The 22,305-nt window shown below is 50.1% G+C and overlaps 1 protein-coding gene across 1 annotated transcript in view; it reads right to left on the bottom strand.

Moving 5' to 3' along the window:
- Nucleotides 1-22,294, bottom strand: part of ARHGEF16 (Rho guanine nucleotide exchange factor 16) — a 44,228-nt gene extending 21,934 nt beyond the window's left edge. The window contains exons 1-6 of the mRNA XM_054008954.1: nucleotides 22,206-22,294; nucleotides 10,563-11,137; nucleotides 5,209-5,260; nucleotides 3,728-3,897; nucleotides 2,041-2,097; nucleotides 1,533-1,693 (exon numbers count right to left, since the gene is read on the bottom strand). Of these exons, the coding sequence (XP_053864929.1) occupies nucleotides 1,533-1,693; nucleotides 2,041-2,097; nucleotides 3,728-3,897; nucleotides 5,209-5,260; nucleotides 10,563-11,111 (989 nt within the window). The 5' untranslated portion in view covers nucleotides 11,112-11,137; nucleotides 22,206-22,294. The remainder of the gene's footprint in view (nucleotides 1-1,532; nucleotides 1,694-2,040; nucleotides 2,098-3,727; nucleotides 3,898-5,208; nucleotides 5,261-10,562; nucleotides 11,138-22,205) is intronic.
- Between the last annotated feature and the right edge of the window lie 11 nt (nucleotides 22,295-22,305).

Raw genomic sequence — 22,305 nt, 5'->3', positions numbered from 1 at the left:
AGTTAATCCTCGCATCACCCTCAGCAGAAAGGGCCATGTTGTGGAGTCCATTTTACAGGTGGGGAAATCAAGGCAGAGAGGGCCGGTAGCTTGTCCTGGGCCAGTGGCGGTTCATGTCAAACATGGCAATAGCGCTCAGGAGTGCCTGGCTGCATGGTGTGGGCTCAGGGCATGCCTCTCAGAAAAGCTCACACAAGCTCAATGCAGTCTCAGACGAGATTCTGCATCAAGTAATTCAATTATTTCCAGTGCGATTCCTAGCACTCCACTGAATAAATAAAGGCAGGTTCCCTGCCCAGGCCAGCTTACAGTCTAGGTCAATGGTTAAAGGCAAGAGCAGAGGAAGGGGATGAGTTGGACAAGCATGACAACAGTCAGGTGATGCAGTCACACCGGGGCTGGTGCACACATCTTGGTGGTTACATTCCCCCCACCCCTCAAGCGTGAACCTTCATGGATTGGGTCAATCCTTCGTGCTTTGAACCCAGGAGCAGCGAGCCCCATCCGCTGGGTGGGCTTGTTTGCATGGTTCATTCCCACCGGGAATGCTCAGACCAGGACCCTGGCTGTTCTCTCCAATAGTAATTGGCCTCTCAGAGTTGGTAAGACAACTCTCACCTGTTTATGCTCTCTGTACATGTGTATATATATCTCCTCAATATTTATTCCACTCTATATGCATCCGAAGAAGTGGGCTGTAGTCCACGAAAGCTTATGCTCAAATAAATTTGTTAGTCTCTAAGGTGCCACAAGTACTCCTGTTCTTTTAACATATTACATGCAACCCGATGGGTTGCCCAGCAGCGCCCCCCAGTTGTTCCTTCAACAAAATGAATCGTATTTAAATAGGGAGGGCAGCCAACCATGGGACAGCGGCAATTCCCGATCACTCGGGGTCTTTAACTCAAGACTCAATGCTTTTCTAAAACATAAGCGGCAGCTAAGCAGAAGTTATGGGCTGGATGCAGGAATCACAGGGTGAGGGTCTCTGGCCTGGGCTATGCAGGTCAGACGGGATGAACATAATGGCCCCCTCTGGTCTTAACATCTGTGACAAGTCCTGGTGCCAATTCTGCTATTTCTTGGAGGATGGGGCAAATTCTGGTCCCTGCACTCCCCACCAGCAGGGACTCCAGGTCTCCCGTGGCCAGGGAGCCTCCCCTCTCTCTGACCCATATGGTGCATGAGCTGCTGCCGCCAGGAGTTGAGTTCTTAGACTCCCTAGTGCTCCACTGTATAGGAACAGACAGGTACAGGTGAGCCAGGTTGCACCACCATTCGGCCCAGCCACCCTCCAGCTGTAGAGGGCAGCCAGGCCAAGGTTCAGTGGTGTTGGGACCACACAGTCAGAGCAACACTCCAGACCACTCCAGCAGCAGCTGTACTGATTTAGCACAGGACCACTGCTTAAAAGTGATTGGGGTCAACTGCAAAAACTGTGCGTGCGCATGCTCCCCCCTTCTCCTCCCCAGCACCCCGATAGGCACCACTACTGGGTAGATTTTCCCCATGCACTCCCGTCCAAGATTTACCTTTTGCTGATGCTCAGGATCTCGCCAATGTTGGAGAAGAGGTGATGGTGCTCAGTTTGGGTCATTGTCTCCTTCAGCTCTTCGGATTTCATGAAGTGACACACCAGGATACCCAGGCTGTGCAGGTAGGAGTATTCAGAGGTGATGATCTCAAAGATCGCCTAATCAAGGGGGCACAGGGGGAAAAAAACAACAATATACCCATGAGGAGTGGAACATCTGAGCAGCAATCGTTCCCATAGACAACGTGAACGAGCAAAGCAGCATGACGGCCTGCTCTGTGCAACAACTACACACACGTTGGACTGAAGAGGCTAGAGACGCTTACACTGCCACGGTGTCGTTCCATGGCGACCTCAGTCACAAATTTTTGAAACGTAGCAATGCTCACCACCAGCAGTAGGTTCACTAGTGCACCCGAGAAGTCTCCCCTAGGACAAGGCTCCCGTTAACCTAACCCCAGCTGACTGTGACAGAGCCCTCGTGTATTCGTAACAGTTTCTCTCACCTCTTGCCTTTTGCGTTCCTCTGGGGTTATTCTGTCGAGGATGCCTGCTTCCTGCACCTGAACGACAGAGAAAGATCACGCGGGGTGTGAAGGACAGTACTGCTCCCACCACCAAATATCGCGTCCCACGTGCAGCCTGGGAAAGGTATCAGAGGATGCACCATTGCCCAAGGCATCCGGCAGGAGCTCTCCCCAGCCTCCTGCACTCTGTGCTCTAAGGACATAAGAGCCGACATAGCACGTCAGACACCTACCCTGGCACTTTGCCTCCAGCAGCAAACAGATGCTTCAAAGGAGGATTAAAATCATTCCCAATGCCTGTGGTCAATGGTGAAAAACTGTATCACGAGACATTCTTCCTGACTCTTGCAAATAATCTGATTGCACCTGGAGCATGAGATACAGCTACCCCAACCTTGCATGGTGCTAGGGTAGAGTAGTTTGAGAGTTATCAGGTCACTACCTCCACAACACCCTCAGCCAAAGCAAACACTGAAGCAGGTACTAGCAGTTGCTAAACTGGCCTGCCGGACAGCTGTCTGGTGTTAAACTTCATTACTGGGTCTTACAAGTGACTTTCTTGGAGGCACCTCTTAAGAAGTTTAATAATTGTAATGGGATGGGAACAGGCGGTGAATAACTGAACCATGAAAACAGACCTGCAGCCTTGGAGGCAATGACCCTTGGAGGTCATATTCTGGTCCAGGCTAACAATGAATCATGATTTTCATAAAGATTTATACGCTCCTATGGCAGCCTTTACTATTATTGGAAAGTGTAAAAGGCGTTTGTTTTTCTCCTGATGGGACTCCTCTACCAAACAAATAAAAAATAAATGAGTTTAGGGAGCTTTTGGGACGGACGGACAGACACACACATATTGGATTCTGATGTCTATCTGGAATGACAGCTCAGGGACCTGGGCTGATAGCCAATCAGACGCAAATATGGATCTCACCTGCTTTGGCAAGGAAAGAGTGAAAGGGATTTTCCTTTACTAAACCCTTTGACCCTCAATCAGCTCCGTCTCTGTGAAGATTTTATGAACATTAATCTTTCCTCCTGCCAGCCGCACCCTAAGGCGGCTGCCCCATCCTACAGCTGGGTGCACTAGGGCACTCTCCATGGTGACAGAGCAAGCCAGTGACAGTCACGAACACTGACTCTTAAGCCCCCAGTCTTGTGGTGTTAAAACCCCATTTAGTTTGGTTGGGAAAAAAAGCAGCCACTACCCCCCTATCCATTTCCTGGCTTAGCAAGATTTCCAGACTCAAACCCAGCTCTGAGCCAAATTTAAAAAAGGCTCATAAAACCTCCCCAGCCCCTAGGGAGACTCGCATGCAGTGAGCACCAAAGTTGGCTCAAAGAGAGAAAACAGCGACCTTCAACCCAGATACATCTACTCCTCTGCAACAACGGATCGCACTCCTCACTACACATTAGTACGAGCCCACACCATCTATACAGCCCTGCTCCACACAGCCCCAGTCCCAGCCCCGCCTGCAGCAGGGGCACACGCAGAGGGAGATTGAAAGAGAAGGAAAACCAGAGTCCAGGAATAGAGATCCTTCTGGTAGTTTGCCTGGAGTTAGCGGGAGTGGGAGCAGCAGCAGCGGGCTCTCTCTGGCAGGCCAGAGGGAGGATTCGAGGACAGGACAAAGCGTGAGACGGGGCTCCTGCTCCCTACCTCGGGTAGCTGGCTCCAGGTCACCTGGGCAGGGCGATAGCTTTTCACCACAATGGTGTTGGGAACGGGATGCTCCTCCGGAACGGAGTCCTCCTCGAGCAAGTCATCGTCTGACTCATGGTTGATAGAGTTCAGCCCTCTCTCACGGATCTCCTGATACAGCCGGGGATCTGGAGAGAGGACGCAAGCCAGGAAATTACACACGGACTCTGAGAAATCGTTCCCCTTCCACCCAGAGCCCACCTCCCACACAGCCCTTTCCACAAGGGAGGGGAGGGGAGAGACCAGGGCCTCCTGTGAGGCCCACAGGGACCCCACATTCGACAGCCTCCGGAAGGCCCCCAGAAGCAGGCTCTCCTCAGCTGGGGCAGGATTCATGGCCAGGCTGGGATGCGGCACAGGGGCAAAGGAGGGATGACACACGAGTGCTGAACGTAACATGGCCAGGTCAGGGGGCCTCTCTGGCAAATCGGGAGCCTCAAGGCACTTAGCGAAAACATACAAGGGGAGAGTTTTTACAGAGGAGCATTTACAGGCCCTGCAACTGCTCTGTGCAGAGCTGGAGCTGCAGGGAAATCCAGCCAGGGACACACTGCAAGAGACTGGTCCTGCTCCCAGGAAACAGGGTCAGGAGCACAAGCAGCAGCTGGGCTCTCAGTTCTTCATAAACATACTAGAGAGAGTGCCACGGAGGTAGTTAATCCTCGCATCACCCTCAGCAGAAAGGGCCATGTTGTGGAGTCCATTTTACAGGTGGGGAAATCAAGGCAGAGAGGGCCGGTAGCTTGTCCTGGGCCAGAGGCGGTTCATGTCAAACATGGCAATAGCGCTCAGGAGTGCCTGGCTGCATGGTGTGGGCTCAGGGCATGCCTCTCTCAGAATAAGGCTCAGGACCCCTGGACACCAGCTGCTTTGAGCTCACACAAGCTCAATGCAGTTTCAGATGAGATTCTGCATCAAGTAATTCAATTATTTCCAGTGCGATTCCTAGCACTCCACTGAATAAATAAAGGCAGGTTCCCTGCCCAGGCCAGCTTACAGTCTAGGTCAATGGTTAAAGGCAAGAGCAGAGGAAGGGGATGAGTTGGACAAGCATGACAACAGTCAGGTGATGCAGTCACACCGGGGCTGGTGCACACATCTTGGTGGTTACATTCCCCCCACCCCTCAAGCATGAACGTTCATGGATTGGGTCAATCCTTCGTGCTTCAAACCCAGGAGCAGCGAGCCCCATCCGCTGGGTGGGCTTGTTTGCATGGTTCATTCCCACCGGGAATGCTCAGACCAGGACCCTGGCTGTTCTCTCAGGCTGATCCAGGAGGGCACCTGCCCATGGCTGTGAGGATAGGGGGCACCTCTCAGCTGGGAGAGACTCACTAACCCTCCCTGACACCCAGCTGCAGGAGCTGGGATGAGGGTGGAGGTTGACACCAGCAACACCAAGGAGTTTGGGAACAGCGGGAGCGAAAAAAACAACTCACCATCCTTAAAGGAGCCCCCATGTCTCTGCATCCGCTTCCTCCCGAGTGTTCTCTGAAAGAGTGGCAGGAAAGACAGAGTCAATACAAGACGTGGGTGGACAGAATCGAACCTCATCCTGACAGCTCTGGAATAACAAGCCAGTGCTGGAGTCTGATTTCTTTAGGTCCATTTTACAGGGAGCGGGAGATGCTGTATTGACAGCCCTGGGTCTGCCCTTTATCCACAGACTAAGCCAAGTGTCTGTGCAACCTCGGCAATACACATGCTATTTCCCTGGCCCCTCAATGTCCCCAGCCTGGATCTGGAGAGGGACACCCTGGGGAGTTCAGTCTTCAGACATTCACACAAGCTGCCAACCCTGGAGTAGATTAAGTGTCCAACAGGGAGTAATCCTGCACTGACAGGGATGCGCTAGTTGAACAAGCAAGTCGGTTCCACCCTCCACTCCTTTCCCAACAGGTCAGGAAAGCGCTCTTAAGTGGTATCAACTTTTGGCCATTAGCAGCATTGGCTAAAAGTGAACAGGCAGCCTGTTAGCGGCCTCTGATGGCTTACTGACAGAGCAGCTCTCTTTTCCACCCCCTTTGTCTTCAACTGGGAAACTATAAACATGCAAGAGGAAAATCCCAGTTGGTGTCTGGATGAAACGCAAACCAACACCGAGCTCTGTAGCAAGGTTAGCTAATTAGGTTGTGTGTGCAGAGAGAAAGGGCGTTTTCTTTAAGCATCTATGTTTCTCATGGCAGAACCCTTTACTTACATAAAGTCCCATCAGGTCACAAGTGGACAGCCACAGAGGGGCATCAACAACAAGGAAGGTCAGAACAATTTTTACTATGGGAAGACACCCAGAATAGGCCTCAATTTACCTACATCACAGGCTAGAAAGATTCATAGATTCTAGGACTGGAAGGGACCTCGAGAGGTCATCGAGTCCAGTCCCCTGCCCGCATGGCAGGACCAAATACTGTCTAGACCATCCCTGATGGACATTTATCTAACCTACTCTTAAATATCTCCAGAGATGGAGATTCCACAACCTCTCTAGGCAATTTATTCCAGAGTTTAACCACCCTGAAAGTTAGGAACTTTTTCCTGATGTCCAACCTAGACCTCCCTTGCTGCAGTTTAAGCCCATTGCTTCTTGTTCTATCCTTAGAGGCTAAGGTGAACAAGTTTTCTCCCTCCTCCTTATGACACCCTTTTAGATACCTGAAAACTGCTATCATGTCCCCTCTCAGTCTTCTCTTTTCCAAACTAAACAAACCCAATTCTTTCAGCCTTTCTTCATAGGTCATGTTCTCAAGACCTTTAATCATTCTTGTTGCTCTTCTCTGGACCCTCTCCAATTTCTCCACATCTTTCTTGAAATGCGGTGCCCAGAATTGGACACAATACTCCAGCTGAGGCCTAACCAGAGCAGAGTAGAGCAGAAGAATGACTTCTCGTGTCTTGCTCACAACACACCTGTTAATACATCCCAAATCATGTTTGCTTTTTTTACAACAGCATCACACTGTTGACTCATATTTAGCTTGTGGTCCACTATAACCCCTAGATCCCTTTCTGCCGTACTCCTTCCTAGACAGTCTCTTCCCATTCTGTATGTGTGAAACTGATTTTTTTTTCCCCTAAGTGGAGCACTTTGCATTTGTCTTTGTTAAACTTCATCCTGTTTACCTCAGACCATTTCTCCAATTTCTCCAGATCATTTTGAATTATGACCCTGTCCTCCAAAGCAGTTGCAATCCCTCCCAGTTTGGTATCATCCACAAACTTAATAAGCGTACTTTCTATGCCAATATCTAAGTCGTTAAAGAAGATATTGAACAGAGCCGATCCCAAAACAGACCCCTGCGGAACCCCACTCGTTATGACTTTCCAGCAGGGTTGGGAACCATTAATAACAACTCTCTGAGTACGGTTATCCAGCCAGTTATGCACCCACCTTATAGTAGCCCCATCAAAATTGTATTTGCCTAGTTTATCGATAAGAATATCATGTGAGACCGTATCAAATGCCTTACTAAAGTCTATGTATACCACATCCACAGCTTCTCCCTTATCCACAAGACTTGTTATCCTATCAAAGAAAGCTATCAGATTGGTTTGACATGTTCTTTACAAATCCATGCTGGCTATTCCCTATCACCTTACCACCTTCCAAGTATTTGCAGATGATTTCCTTAATTACTTGCTCCATTATCTTCCCTGGCACAGAAGTTAAACTAACTGGTCTGTAGTTTATTGGGTTGTTTTTATTTCCCTTTTTATAGATGGGTACTATATTTGCCCTTTTCCAGTCTTCTGGAATCTCTCCCGTCTCCCATGATTTTCCAAAGATAATAGCTAGAGGCTCAGATACTTCCTCTATTAGCTCCTTGAGTATTCTAGGAGGCATTTCATCAGGCCCTGGTGACTTGCAGGCATCTAACTTTTCTAAGTGATTTTTAACTTGTTCTTTTTTTATTTTATCCTCTAAACCTACCCCCTTCCCATTAGCATTCACTATGTTAGGCATTCCTTCAGACTTCTCGGTGAAGACCGAAACAAAGAAGTCATTAAGCATCTCTGCCATTTCCAAGTTTCCTGTTACTGTTTCTCCCTCTTCACTAAGCAGTGGGCCTACCCTGTCTTTGGTCTTCCTCTTGCTTCTAATGTATTGATAAAAAGTCTTCTTGTTTCCCTTTATTCCTGTAGCTAGTTTGAGCTCATTTTGTGCCTTTGCCTTTCTAATCTTGCCCCTGCATTCCTGTGTTGTTTGCCTATATTCATCCTTTGTAATCTGTCCTAGTTTCCATTTTTTATAGGACTCCTTTTTATTTTTTAGATCATGCAAGATCTTGTGGTTAAGCCAAGGTGGTCTTTTGCCACATTTTCTATCTTTCCTAACCAGCGGAATAGCTTGCTTTTGGGCCCTTAATAGTGTCCCTTTGAAAAACTGCCAACTCTCCTCAGTTGTTTTTCCCCTCAGTCTTGATTCCCATGGGACCTTACCTATCAGCTCTCTGAGCTTACCAAAATCCGCCTTCCTGAAATCCATTGTCTCTATTTTGCTGTTCTCCCTTCTACCCTTCCTTAGAATTGCAAACTCTATGTTTTCATGATCACTTTCACCCAAGAGAAACTCTGCTCTGTATCAAAAATAAGGGGCTTGATTCTCCTCTCATGCCAGGGTCTCTCCTTTGCCTTTGGCAGAGTTCCCCCCAATTCTGATCTCTGGAAATCCAGTCCAGTGAGCCTAAGCTGACTTATCCAGAATGGGAGCATCAAAAAAAAAAAAAAAAGATCAGGGGCCAGCTTTGACAAATACTGGGCTAAGTGACTTACTCAGGGTCACACAGCAAATCAGTGGCAGGGCTGGGGACAGAACCCAAGGGTTCTCTCAATCTTGTGGAGTTTTGTTTTGTTTTTAAATTTAGTTCCTTAAAAAAGGAAGTTACCTAACCAGCTCGTTACCTAGTCAATACCATCCTTGTCCCTCAGGAAAAACGTGAATTCCAGTTGGTCTTGCTTGCAGTTTTGTTTGCTTTTAATAAAAAAAAAAAACCACGTGAGTGACTCAGCTTTCACCTTATGTTACCGAGTTTTGGGTCAGAACAGCCTTAAAGTGATCCCAGTATTTCTTACAGCCGGACGCAGCCGCTCTACTTCTTGTCATAGCACGCATACAAAAGATACCTGCGGTTAACCAGTGGTAGGGCCTGTTTCATTTGTTTCTGGGATTACGCCACTCTTCTACAAACACAAGCCCCCAGCACGGTGCAAATCTGAGAACTGATCCTGTTAACACGCATGGGGTTAAGTTGGCTCACATGAGCAGCTTCACCCATTTCTGTGAGTGGAGTCTGTCTGCACTGCCAACAGGCGTCAGACTGCAACTCACCTGTGCTGTACCACATGCTGAAATACATTTTTGTGCTTAACCACCAATGCTATACAGCAATCTAAACTCAGTCCACTCCCCACCAGCTGTTCCTTGCACATTTGTGAAAAGCACTTCAAAACAAGCAGCCCCCCCCCAGCCACGAGCCTTAGATGTAATTATGAGTGAATGAAGGCGCCAGGCAGAACATGAGCGGATGTTAAACAGCTGGATCGCATCCTTCCCAGAGGATTACATCAGCTCGACACAGCCTGTTCTTGCCCCCCGACCCCCACAACCTTTCCAAGGGAGTTTAGTTGCTAAAACTTAACCTGGACTGATCTCAAATCCTCCCCTGCCCCCAACCTCACAAACCCTAATTCTGAAAGGCACAGCAGTTCTGAAGGTGTATTTCATTTAATCTCAAGCAAGTACATGTAATGACCTGGCTGCTGTGGATAGCCACAGACAGCCCATAAGACCCACCGGAAGCCTGGGAGTTAGTTTATTTATTGGGCTTTGGCCTCTCAACCCCTCCTGGCCATACCTCGGGGTCAAGCTGCAGTAATTAATGCCATCTGCAGGGAGTGGAGTTACAGAAGTTGGATCTGCTAATGGGAGAGAGGGGAGGGGTTGGAAGCGTTTGGATTTGCTACAATAATTTCACATGAGAGAAAGCAAGGGGATAGAAATCAGACCCTGACTCTCTCAGCTATGTTGGACCGGGGGGTGGACAGTGAAAGAGCACAATGTCTGGACACTGAGTTAAGGCAGCAAGAAGGGCCCTGCAGTCCTTCCAGCACACATGCTCACTGCGTACAGCTGCTCTTCAAAAGCGTGTCCAAGTCGTCAAACACACCAGCAGGGTGATCACTAGCAACCTACACCCAATGAAAGCAGAAGGCCACCCAGGCAGCGAGGATCAGCCACTTTTTCCCCAGCCAGTATTACACTGGTGACTAACCGCCAGATATGGGTGCACTAAAACCAGTCTAGGGAACAGCAGAGCTTCAAAACCTGGATTAACTGGTTTCACAACACAATTCCACACGCATTTGGAAACCAGCCATTAGGGGAGGTGATTATATATGGCTTAACTAAGAGGCAGACCGAACCCACTGGCTGAGTGACCAGAGACACCACAGTGCTCAGCTGAATTGTACAGATGAGAACAAAACTCTGGTCTAAGCTTTGGCCCCAGGAATACCCAGACAGCTGCTGCTTCAACTGATGGAGTCTGGCCAGGAGTGGTGGTAGAAGAGGTAGAGTTTGTTATCTCGAATGTAAGCTCCTTGGCAGGAGGGACCATCTTTTTGTTCTGTGTTTGTACAGCACCTAGCACCATGAGCTCCTGCTCCATGACTAGTGCTCTTAGGAGCGAAGGTATTACAACTACTACTAACCTTTTGTTCAGGTCAGGGCAGATCTGGCGTGCCCCAGGTGACACTCCAGCAGCAGGAGGGACTGGAAGCACACAACCGGGCCTACCTTGTTTCTCCCTGGGCTGCGTGCTGCTTGTGCGTTGGTGTCCTGCGACACAGGCTTTAGGGTGGCGACGCCCTTAGAAGGCTCAGGCTCCTCGACATTCCCGAGTCCCTTCATGGCTGCCCGGTACGACGTGTTCCGCAGATTGCGCTTGAGGCTCCCGCTAGAATCCATCTCGATGTCCAGGTCATCCAGGGAAATGCTGGGGGCGGACATCCGCTTGAGGTCGCAGCGAGCTGCCTCTTTACTCGGCATGGGCACGGCGAAGCTCTGGTGGCGGGCAGGGGTCTTGGATTTGGTAGACACGGCCAAGCTTTTGGGGATCAGCTGCTGGGTGCCCACCTTGAGCGCGGCTGGGCTCTCTGTGCTGAGGATGACCTGGTGGGGCTCGGTGGGGGACGGGGAGCGCTGGGCGTTGTCTAGTGCTGCCATGGAGCTGCGTTTCCCAGAGGGAAAGGGCACATCGGCATCTATCCGCAGCTCTGAACGGAACTTGCGCTCTAGGAGAAGGGCCTTGTCACCCATGGAGCCGTCAGAGTGCCGGTGAGACATGCTGGCGCTGTGGGGAGCCAGGGACCCTGCAGAGAAAACAGAAAGGGCACAAGGCTTAAGGAGCTTTTCCAGGAACAGGGGTCAATGAAAGAGATCCAGGACCAGCACAGAGGGGTTTAGGACTGGATGGGGTTTGGTTGGTTGTTTTTTTAAAGAGTCAAACAAACATTTTCTCCCCCTTTCCCCCCAGCATTTGCAGCATTTCGTGTTTGTGCAGGAGAGTCTGGAAAATGAAATCTACTCTGCATTGACAGCAAACAAGAGCATGAGCTAGCCTAGGACTTTTGTGATGGGAGAAATAAAGAAAACAAAACACCCAGCAAATAAATCAATACACAGAACAGCTGACTTGGAAAAAAAAAAAAAAAAAAGAAGAAGTCACATGATCTCATTTATTATATTTCAATAACACCTCGAAGCGCCGACTGAGATTGTGACCCTGTTGTGCCTTGCACACACATGCAGTGAGAGACTGTCCCTGCCCCAGACTACGAAAGAAATAAGACAAAAAGTGGGAGGGGAAAACAGACCCAGACAGGTGACATGACTTGACCTGCAGGTGGCCGGGAACAGAACCCGGTCTCCCACGCCCGAGCTGTATGTTGTGAACATCAAGGGAATCTGGGAGCAACAGCTAAGCTAGAGAAATTTAACAAAGGAAAAAAGAAACTGCAGTGAAAGTACCACGGCCTTGCCCAGCACGTAAGCAATCAGCCCACCAAGAATAAATGACTCAAAAATGAACACCGAGAGCTGTCTGCATTACCCGAGTGCCATCAGACAGGCCCACGCTAACTGACCGAGGCTGAGTTCTACGAGAAGAAATGGAGCCTCTTGCAAACAGCCAGCTGGCAGCATCATGGGCCCAAGTGAAACCCAGGCTTATGGAGCTGAGGGGCCTGCAGGACTCATGCAGGTAAGAATGTGAATCCCCACCATGGACCCAAGAAGCCCACAGCAGCTCTGGGGAGTCTTTCAAAAACAAAGACCATAAAGGAGCTGTTTGTTCTCCCATCAAAACATTCTCTGTGAAAAACCAGAGACAAGAATCTCCAGTCCCTCCTTCCCCCCATGTTAGATCCCATCCATTATCCCCAGTGAGCTTCCGAATACATACGGGCAGTTATTGTCCAGCCCATCGTTACTTCTCCTGCATCTCCTCTCCTTAAACACTCAACAGGAGGCAAGTTCCTGCCCCCAAACAGCCCCAGGAGACAAGGAGGGACTTCACTGCACACCAACCTTTACGCCTAGGTTCTATCCAGCAGTCCCCCACCTTTTAATACTGCATCGTTCAAAGGAAAGGAAAGTCTCGGAGGAAGGGACCCTGGTTCCCACCCAGATGGGACAGCAACCAGAAATTCCAGGGCTTGAATTTTGTACTAGGTCTCCACTTATATGATGTAGCCACAGATAAAAAGTATCAGGTATATTTAAGACACAGAGGTGAAATATAAGTATTAATTAATGTTGTAACACAGGGCCCCAGGCCCATAAAATAGCATATGCTAATTTATCCTAAGGCCTAATTTGGCTAAGTAAATTAGTAATAAACCTACTGAACTTGTATCTGTTTGTGATATGCTGATGTTCTGAAAATAACTGCTGACCTTGGATAATAATGTCTACGAGAGTGCAGCAGCCACCACAAGATGCCCATTGGTAACTGGGGTGAAATGTTATGGTGACAAGGTGACGTAAACTTTAACGAGTACAAGGGAAACGAGCTGGCCTATGAAAACAGGGCACCCCAACAGTAGTGGCGTGCGGAAGTTCAAATAAGGAGGGGTTAAAACCTTCATAAATATGTCTGAACCCCAGCGGCATCAGTGTAACACATTATAAAAGCCGTATCCTGGCCTGCGTGTGTTAGTCGGGGGGAGGGCGGAGAGGGGGGAGACACCAGGATGACAACCACTAGTGAGGAGGAGGATGAAGACTGGCTCTTAGGGTTTTTCCATAAGGCCTGGTGTGAGTAACGCCAATATTCTGTATTGGTCTCCCCCTTAGCAGGTTGCAGTGTATGTACTGTTTGGTTGGCTAATGAAAGCAAATATTATCGAAAGAGCACTATGTGGTCTCTGCTGTGCACCGTGGGATCCCCCTTCTATTGATAACCTCCCTATGGTGGGGGGGGGTCTTGGGGGCTGAACTCTCACAGATTAAAGTAGGTGCAAACCCTCACCTCGGGGTGGGTAACTACAGATAAAGCTACACGTGGGCACAAGGTAACAGCACCTGCAATTCTTTCATGACTCCCCCCCCGCACCCTCAATCCAATCAGCTAATTCATAGAGGGTGCAAAACTGCAGACACATTCACAAGAAGCGATTGGGTTTGAAAGACAACACAAATGAAGGTGCCACTGATCAGCTGGTAGGTCCAGAGATAAAGTCAGTCTACTGCCCACGGGGAGGGCAGATAAGAAATATACCGTATACTGTTCCTTTAAAAAATTATCTTTCTATGTGTTTATACAACGCCTAGCGTGACCCTCCAGGGCACTACTGCAATACAAACACACCACAAATCCAGCCAGCACTGGAGAGTTCCTCCCATCCTTAGGACCAGTTAAGGAGAGAAATGCACACACAGACCACACCCTGGCTAGAGGGAAAAGAAAGATTTGGCAACCGTGCCTGGGTTTCAAAGCTCTGCCACTTCCTTTGCTTGGCTCTAGGGCTGATGTCACCAGAGCAAGTTCCAGTTCTTTGCTCCAAGCTGGGAGCAGGAAGAAGATTAGGGTGCGAACACCACCCGCTGCACTTGTCCTTTACTTACTGCTCTCTATTCTACTTCCTGCACACTTGTAGGGTGACCAGACAGCAAGTGTGAAAAATCAGGATGGGGGGGGGGGAGGGAGAGGGGAGTAAATAGGAGCCTATATAAGAAAAAGCCCCAAATATCAGGACTGTCCCTATAAAATCGGGACACCTGGTCACCCTACACACTTGCCCTCTGCTGCCACCCTGGGCTCTCTCTAGAAAATTCCACACCTTGATACAACAGCTGCACTACAGAGGATGCACCTCAGCTCCCCCAAAGGTTCCACATGTCTCTAGAGCCGTTTGGAAAGCCAGGCATGTGCCCAGTGCACAGCAGAGAGCATACTTGAGGGTGCAAAGTCCTTACTGACAAGTTTGGGGTGACCCCATTTGCAAGCGGCGGCCACCTCAAAGACCCCACTCTGCATATTGCTTTTCTGGGAGATAAATGCTAACGTGACATGCCACACAATTAATGCACTTACACTCATGCCCCTTTTCTCCCCATTACATGATTTCACAAAAAGCATGCTCCAAGTTGCCCATACTGAGGTCCCATTGTACTGAGCTCTCGCTGAACCATTCCCCATCAACAACCATCGAACAGGAAACACAGACCAAGACTTGAAACATGTTCTTCTTTACAATAACTGGCAGAAAGACAAGTCAGCCTGGTCTACAAAGGCCTGTTTGATTGAGATGCTGCTCATTTTCATCTGGTTGGACAAGGGATACATGCCCCGTGCCGGCCAGTGTCCTGCTAAGCATCCTGTCGGAGGGAGGAGGGTAAAACCGCCATGCTCCATCCATTGACACAGGCAGTGCTGTAGAGAAGGGCCCTGTTTAGCAGCAGTGGAAATAAGGCAGCTAACAGAGAAAGCAAAATAGGAACTCTAGCTACTTGCCAAGCTACAGCCATTGCAGCTCTCTCGAGGTGCTCTGGGAAAGAGAGGTGGGTTCTGCTGTTCTGGGCACAGACCTCGGAACCAAGAGCTCCTGAACTGTAATCCCAAATCTGACACTGAGTCACTGTGTGGCCTCTGGCAAGTCATTTCATCTCTCAGGGGAAACAGGGACATTTGCAAACAGCAGCACTAAATAGTAAGAAAAATGGGTCCACGCCATGAGGCCACCTTGTTTGAGGGATGGGGGAGAGGAAGTTTGGCTCTGACCCAATACCGGGACAAGAGTCAGCTGCAATATTCAGATTCAAAGCGGCTTCTGAACCTCTGCAAGTCTGGAGGCGTTGGGACCCAGCATCTTGGTTTAGCTTTTGTGGGTGACAGATTACCCCACATCTGCTTACAGCAGGGTTCTTACATCTTCCTCTGAAACATCTGGTCAGGCCACTGCCAGAGACAGGCTACTGGGCTACCTGATCTCCTCTGGCCATCCCCATGTTCATCACCTCCAGTATTACCAGTTATCCCCACAATTTATTCTCATGACTCAGAAGCAAGTTCCACGATCTGCTCCTACTGAGGAAGACAAAGACAAAGCCCAGCAGACCATAGAGAGCCTTCCCTGAGCGGAGCGAGCATGGATTTGGAAGGGATCTAGAGGGGGTTCACTCCCCACAGTGCACCGTACAACTTCACACCAGCTTCCAACACCAGCTCCTAGACCGGGTGCTTCGGCATGTGCTTTATAGAACAGTCCCGTAACCCCTCTCTCCCCTGCTTTGAAATTTACAAGGAAGTGACAGGGCCCTGTTCGGTATGTTCTCAGCCTGCAGACGCTTACGTATGTGCCTTATTCACGCGAGCTGTCCCTTTGAAGTCAGTGGGACACCTCGTGTGCGTGAAGTTAAGCACGTGCCTACGTGTTTGCAGGATCACTGCACAGGGATGCATTCAGGAGCACCTTAGCTCGAGTCCGATTACACTGACCCACCAGCTACTTACCAGCTACCACGTACCAGACCCATTAGGTAGGGCCTTTTCTTACCCAGTCACTAGCACTGAAGAAGTGAGCCAGGCTCTCCAGCCTCATTCAGGGCAAGGAGAAGAAGTCTTCCCACTGGGACCCAAGTAGAAGGCTCTTCCCAACCTTGCAGGGCTGCGCTACAGGCTTCCCCTCTCCCACCTGGAACACTCGTCCTGAAAACAGCTGTGCGCGCTGTGCACAGATATTACATGGGCTCAGGGAGGCTGGACAGTCAGGATGGAGGGAGAAACTAGATCTAGCTTCTTCTGAGACCAGCTGAGCTGGTCAGGAAAGAACAGGAAACGTGGCTCCAGGGCGGTGGATCTCAATGCCATTTCTACCTGACATTCCCTTCTGTGGAAAAGGCAATAAAGAGGGGAAGACTCCAACATGCCGACACCGGTTGGATCAGGTGTTTTCAGTCTGGGCAGCGGCTAGTTCTGAAGTCGCTCAGCTCTGCCCTCTGTCAGAGGGGACCAGGGGTGAGTCTGTCTCAAAGATGCTAATCCCAACATACCACATTCAGCCTATCACTCAGCTACCTCCGCTACATGTGACGCCCCCAGAACCACTCACCCAGCACCTCTAACTGGATTTGGACACATATGAAAGACCAATTTCATGGGTTAGTCTCATTTTATGTTTGCATATGCACAGGGTGGGGGCAGAAGGTGACTCAGAAACAACCCCCCCCCGCTCCACACCCTACCAAAACACAAGGTACAGAACTAGGATCAAGCTCCCGGGGAAAGCTGGTCTTGTTTTGTTTTTTAAACTTGACTATGTCACGGAAAAGCAATAACCGCTCTGCAGCAACTATACGCCACAAAGAGAAGGATCAGACACTGACAGGGGAAGGAATGTTTGCTGCTGGCAGCTATACTATGCTGTTCTTTATGCTTTGGGGCATAAGCTGGTTTCTAGCAGGGATCAGGAAGGAATTTCTTTTTCATCCGCCCCCAAATCTCCCCTGTATAGCATTAGGTGCTTTTCTTTCTCTTCTGCAGGGTCTCGCAGTTGGAAGTGATGGGACACCAGACTAGATGAGCTAGTCTGTATCCGTGTGGCAATTCCTGGGTTCCAAACAGATGAAATTCACTAACAACTCTTGGCACAAACAACGAGGAGTCCTTGTGGCACCTTAGAGACTAAAATTTATTTGGGCATAAGCTTTCGTGGGCTAAAACCCACTTCATCAGATGCATGGAGTGGAAAAATCCAGTTTCTGGCCTTGCCAATAACCTCCTAGCAGATACAGAGATGCTACTCTGCTAATTATCAACCCCTATGGTCAGTTTAACAACAGAGCCAGGAGTTAACCCTGCCACATCCCTCCCATCAGTCAGATTGGCTACAGTCCTTCACAGCTGAGGAAATTGTTTTATCTGCAATTAGCCCAGACCATGCCACGTCACACTAGGAGTGGAGTGAACACCTGCTGCGAGTTCACAGGTCAATAATATCTGTCCAGGAGACTGCCTCTCCCTGAACAGTTTGTTCAGTGGGAGGCAAAAAGGGAGAGGCAGGTTCCTTTGCTTGCTTTGCAGTACCAGAGTTAAGATAGCAGTAAACAGAGGAGTGCTTTGCTCCTACATAGCCACTACCATTCTGAGTCCCCACAGCACCCCATCAACATGAATTAGAGCCTCATACCACACTGCTCTCAACTATTCTCATCAATAAGGAGTCACATTTGACTAATATCTGTTGCTTCAAGTACGTCACAAACTTAAACGTGCTTTATTCAATCTATATATCTGTGGCTGAAACGCCGACACCTCTTAATTGAAAAGCAGCAGCGACATAACAGAGAACAGAAACGGCAGGGGCCCTTTCGGCTGGCAGCTTATAATCACTCCAATTACACACTGGAAAGGATACTGGGGTTGCCCTCTGTGCTCTTTCACAAAATTCCATGCGATTCTTAATGACCACAGGTCACATACAAGACCTACAGTTTTAGATCTCATCCAGAAGACTGTGTCCAGCATCACCCGAGTAAGCTCACATTAAGTACAGGCTCAATACTGGCTCTCAAGCAGTAGCCCCACCTGATGAATCAACAGCACCAGCTTTAAACTTACCTCTTGCACAAGTCTCACTGTTGCTATTGCGAGTCTAACTTACAGGGGTTTTTGTGGAGCCTAATTCATTACTATTTGCAAGCACACCAAGATCCTCAAATGGAAGGTACAAAAGGATTCTTACTTATTGGTGGTTTATTCCAACCAAGGGCTTGGAGCTGTACAGGAGAACAAAGCAGAGACAATCTCTGCCCAAAGAGCTTACAGGCTAAGAGAGACCAAGATGAAGATTTGCAAGAGAGACTAGTGATTTTGGGTGCCCAGCCTGAGACACCTGAAAGGGATCTAGTCTTCAGAGTGCTCCAGGCTTTATGAAATCCAGACCCCTTTATGGGGTCTTAGCTGGGACTGGGAAATTAAGAGGGAATAGCATAGTGTCTTCTTTATGCCATTATTTCTCAGTCCAGGAAAAAAGTCACATAACTATTCGGATTAGTGCTACCTGGGTCACAAAGCTCCTCGTACTTTCTTGCCTTGCTATTAATTGTATATACAAGCCCTTATGTATTTCTTCATTTATTTTGCTTCAATGCTCAAAGCGAGACTCTTTTGAACGTGCCCCAACTGGCCACAGAAATTAAATACAGGTATTGTCCAAGAACAATTACACAGTCTAATAAATGCAGTTGAGGCGGGGGAAACTATGTCAATTCCTCTCCCTGGAACCTGCCCCCAGTCAGACAGTCTGTTTGTTTATTTTGTCGTTCCAAGAAAGTCCCTGACATACTTGGTTTCAGCAGCCGTGCTGGCTGCTGGGATTTATTTCCCAAAGGCTGGGCAGCAATTTATTCAGTGTGTATTTTTAGATTTGATTTTGGATGCAAACCCAACAGTTAGTTTTCGGTTTCACAGTGCAAGGGGGAACCTGTTAGGCAAGAGAGCATTAGCCAGGCACGGGCTCTATGGAAAAGCTGCGCTCCGGTTAGGAGCAGTTTGCTGACTCTTAAGGAGATGGTGAATCTCGTGGTTCCAGCGGCACGCTGGACGCCAGGACTCCTAAATTCTACTTGTGAGTGACCTCGGGCCTGTTGTTCAAGTGCTCTGTGCCTCTGTTTGCCCACCTGCAAAGTGGGTGTTCTACCCACCACACCTACACTGAGGGGTGTTGTGAGGCTACACGGCTCAATGCCTCTATAGTGCTCCTGGGATCCTTTGCTGGAAAGACATTAACAAAAGAGCTAGGTTTATTACATCATCACAACAAAGCATGGGCTAGGCCCTGCCAGGGCAGCCTCACAGCGGGGACACTCTGCACTCTCCCCACTGGCAAGGCAGGGTGGAGGCCGCGAAAGGGGAACGTTACAAAACCCATCTCAGCTGGGAGAGCAGGGCCAGACGTTCAGAGGAAGTGTCCCCCACCTACAGGACAGCCAGCGGAACCAGGACTGTCCCATTCTCCAGGGCCTGGTTTGCAGTGCCAGTCTCCACCCCGGACGGGAGCTGGAAACAGGTAAGCGAGAAGGGCAGTTCTTTAAAGAAACCAATCACACCCACCAACTCTGGGTTAGCAACTGACCTGGCTCTCACATCCACTCTGCTTTCAGCTCCCAGTGGTGATAGAAGTAACGTCTTGGCCTCTGGGAGACTCCCAGCTCCGCATTATGCACCTGTTTAATGGCTTCTGTAGACAGAACTGGGCTCTTAACACCAGAAGGAATTAGTCTCCAATAGCAGTTTCTACTCACCACTTAGAGCTCCTCGAGGCCCCAACAGTGTTTTACTGGCCACACAACATCCCTGATGGGTGGGGGAGCCTTGCAGTAGCACTCTCAGCACTCTTAGTGAGGCACCAAGATGTTGGATGATTTGCCCAAGTGCAGACGCAGTGTCAGTGATACACCCAACCACCTACAAGTTGCAACATTTGTATTTACAACAACAACAACAACAAAAGCACAGACACACACTTGGGGCTTGTCTACACACAAGCTGGACTGTTTCAACTTTACCAGGAGAGTCGGAAGAGCATGGACACACAATTACAGCTATTCCCAAACAGGAAGGGGAGCATAACACCAACAGAACTGCATCCGTAACAGAGGTTGGACCAGTGTAACTACTCTAGAAAAATATATCTCACATCCCTAACCAAAATAGTTCTATTGGTATAAAAATCCATATATAGACCAGGCATATACGCTGCTGAAATGTCTAGACACCGAACCATCACTGCATCCTGAACAATTAACTGAAGCTCTCTCAAATTAGTCATCACCAGTGGAGCTCAGTAGATGTCGCAGGAAGGGAGTCAAGAGATCAGACTATCACCTTAATATAGAGTCACATTGCATCTCTCCATGCTGCTGTTCCCAGAGGTCAAGAAACATGCCACTCTGAGAATGGGAGACTGTTAAAGCCATTACTGAGCAGAGTTCTGCAAAAATCTGAGCTGCTGCGCGCTACAAAAAACACAACCATAAAAACACCCAAAGAGCTTTGCTAAAGATTTTAGCACGTGGTTCTCCAGCCATTCCCCCACCCGCTCCCAGTTCTGTGGTACAAATAAGGAAGGACAGGCTTTCAAGTTTGATGCAGAGACTTCACGTACAACTCAAGAGCGGGGATGCAGTGGTAATACAAGTACTACTGCTGCAGACCACAACTAGTCTCAAATCAAAACATGACAGCATGGGAGAACTGCTGGTGACCATTAGTCATCAGTTACCCCAAACAGATACACCTTCAGGTTGTCACTAAAGCTCATTATCCCTGTTCTCAGCACCCATGAGTGACTCAGACTCGGCGCAAATACTGTGCATGAACCATAAGGTGAAGTGATAAGATAGTAATAATAATCCCTCTTATAGAGCACTTTTTATCCATATCGGTCTTTAAAACGTCAGTATTGTTATCCCCATTTTAGAGATGGGGAAACTGAAGCAGATGGGGACTTGCCTAAGGTCACCCAGCAAACCAATGGCAGAACCGGGAATAGAATCCAGGTCTCCCGAGTCCCAGTGCAATGCACTAGCCCAGGGGTCGGCAACCTTTCAGAAGTGGTGTGCCGAGTCTTCATTTATTCACTCTAATTGAAGGTTTCGCGTGCCAGTAATACATTTTAACGTTTTTAGAAGGTCTCTTTCTATAAGTCTATAATATATAACTAAACTATTGTCGTATGTAAAGTAAATAAGGTTTCAAAATGTTTAAGAAGCGTCATTTAAAATTAAATTAAAATGCAGAGTCCCCCGGACCAGTGGCCAGGACTGGGGCAGTGTGAGTGCCACTGAAAATCAGCTCGTGTGCCGTCTTCGGCACGCGTGCCATAGGTTACCTACCCCTGCACTAGCCACTGGTGGGGCACCCGGCACGTATTTCCCACGCTATGCACGACAGCACCACTCTCACTTCAGGGGGTCACAGCATCACTCAGGTTGGGCCTGGGGGGCTGCTGGGTTAAATGTCAGGAAATGGGGCTGCGCTGCTGCATGCCAGATCACAATGCCTCTTGGCTTGGGGGCCCACTGAAACCGGGGTGCCCAGGCAAACTGCCCCTTCCCCTGGCCCTGCCAACAAGCCGCACCCGGCTGTGGGCACCACATCCCCCACCTGCCACATAGCCACGGCTCTGTGCCACCAGCCAAGAAGGAGAGCTGGGAGGGAGGGGGGGGGGACTCCTCTCTTCAATGCATCGCTGGGGCCGGCCTCAGCCCCAGGGGAGCCAGAGCAAGTAGCGCCAGGAGGCCGAAGGTCCCAGCCTCGCAGAGCCCCCCCGCTGGCGGGTCTTGGCCCAAACGTCCAACAGGAGGAAGCCAAGGTGCCATCCCCGCCCCGGACTGCCGCCTCCCCCAGAGCCCGGGCCAGCGGCCAGAGGGGGAAGCAAGGGGGCTGCCCCGGCGGAGAACAAGTCTCAGTGCAGCGGGGGGAGCCGGTGGGGGCAGGCTCTGCGCAGAGGCGCCGGGACAACAGGGAGGGAGAGTCCCGTGTTCGCGGCTCGGTACCTGCAGCGGGGCCCGGGGGGGTCCCGTGTTCGCGGCTCGGTACCTGCAGCCGGGCCCGGGGGGGGAGGTCCCGTGTTCGCGGCTCGGTACCTGCAGCGGGGCCCGGGGGGGTCCCGTGTTCGCGGCTCGGTACCTGCAGCCGGGCCCGGGGGGGGAGGTCCCGTGTTCGCGGCTCGGTACCTGCAGCCGGGCCCGGGGGGGGAGGTCCCGTGTTCGCGGCTCGGTACCTGCAGCCGGGCCCGGGGCGGGAGGTCCCGTGTTCGCGGCTCGGTACCTGCAGCCGGGCCCGGGGGGGGGGGGTGTCGCACAGGGAGCCCCGCGAGGGAAGCGGCGGAGGAAGCGGGACCCCGCGGGGAGGCGGCCGCGGGCAGCACCTACCTGTGCAGCGAGCGAGCCCGGAGCCTCCAGCGCCGCCCCGCCGCCGGGCAGGTGCGTGTTCCGGGCCGAGCTCCGCCGACTGCAGGCGGAGGCAGCGAGA

Source organism: Malaclemys terrapin, chromosome 19 (genome assembly GCF_027887155.1).
Source record: "Malaclemys terrapin pileata isolate rMalTer1 chromosome 19, rMalTer1.hap1, whole genome shotgun sequence".
Classification (NCBI taxonomy): Eukaryota; Metazoa; Chordata; order Testudines; family Emydidae; genus Malaclemys; species Malaclemys terrapin.
Note: the sequence above shows the minus strand (reverse complement) of the source record. Positions and strands in the feature narration are given on the sequence as shown.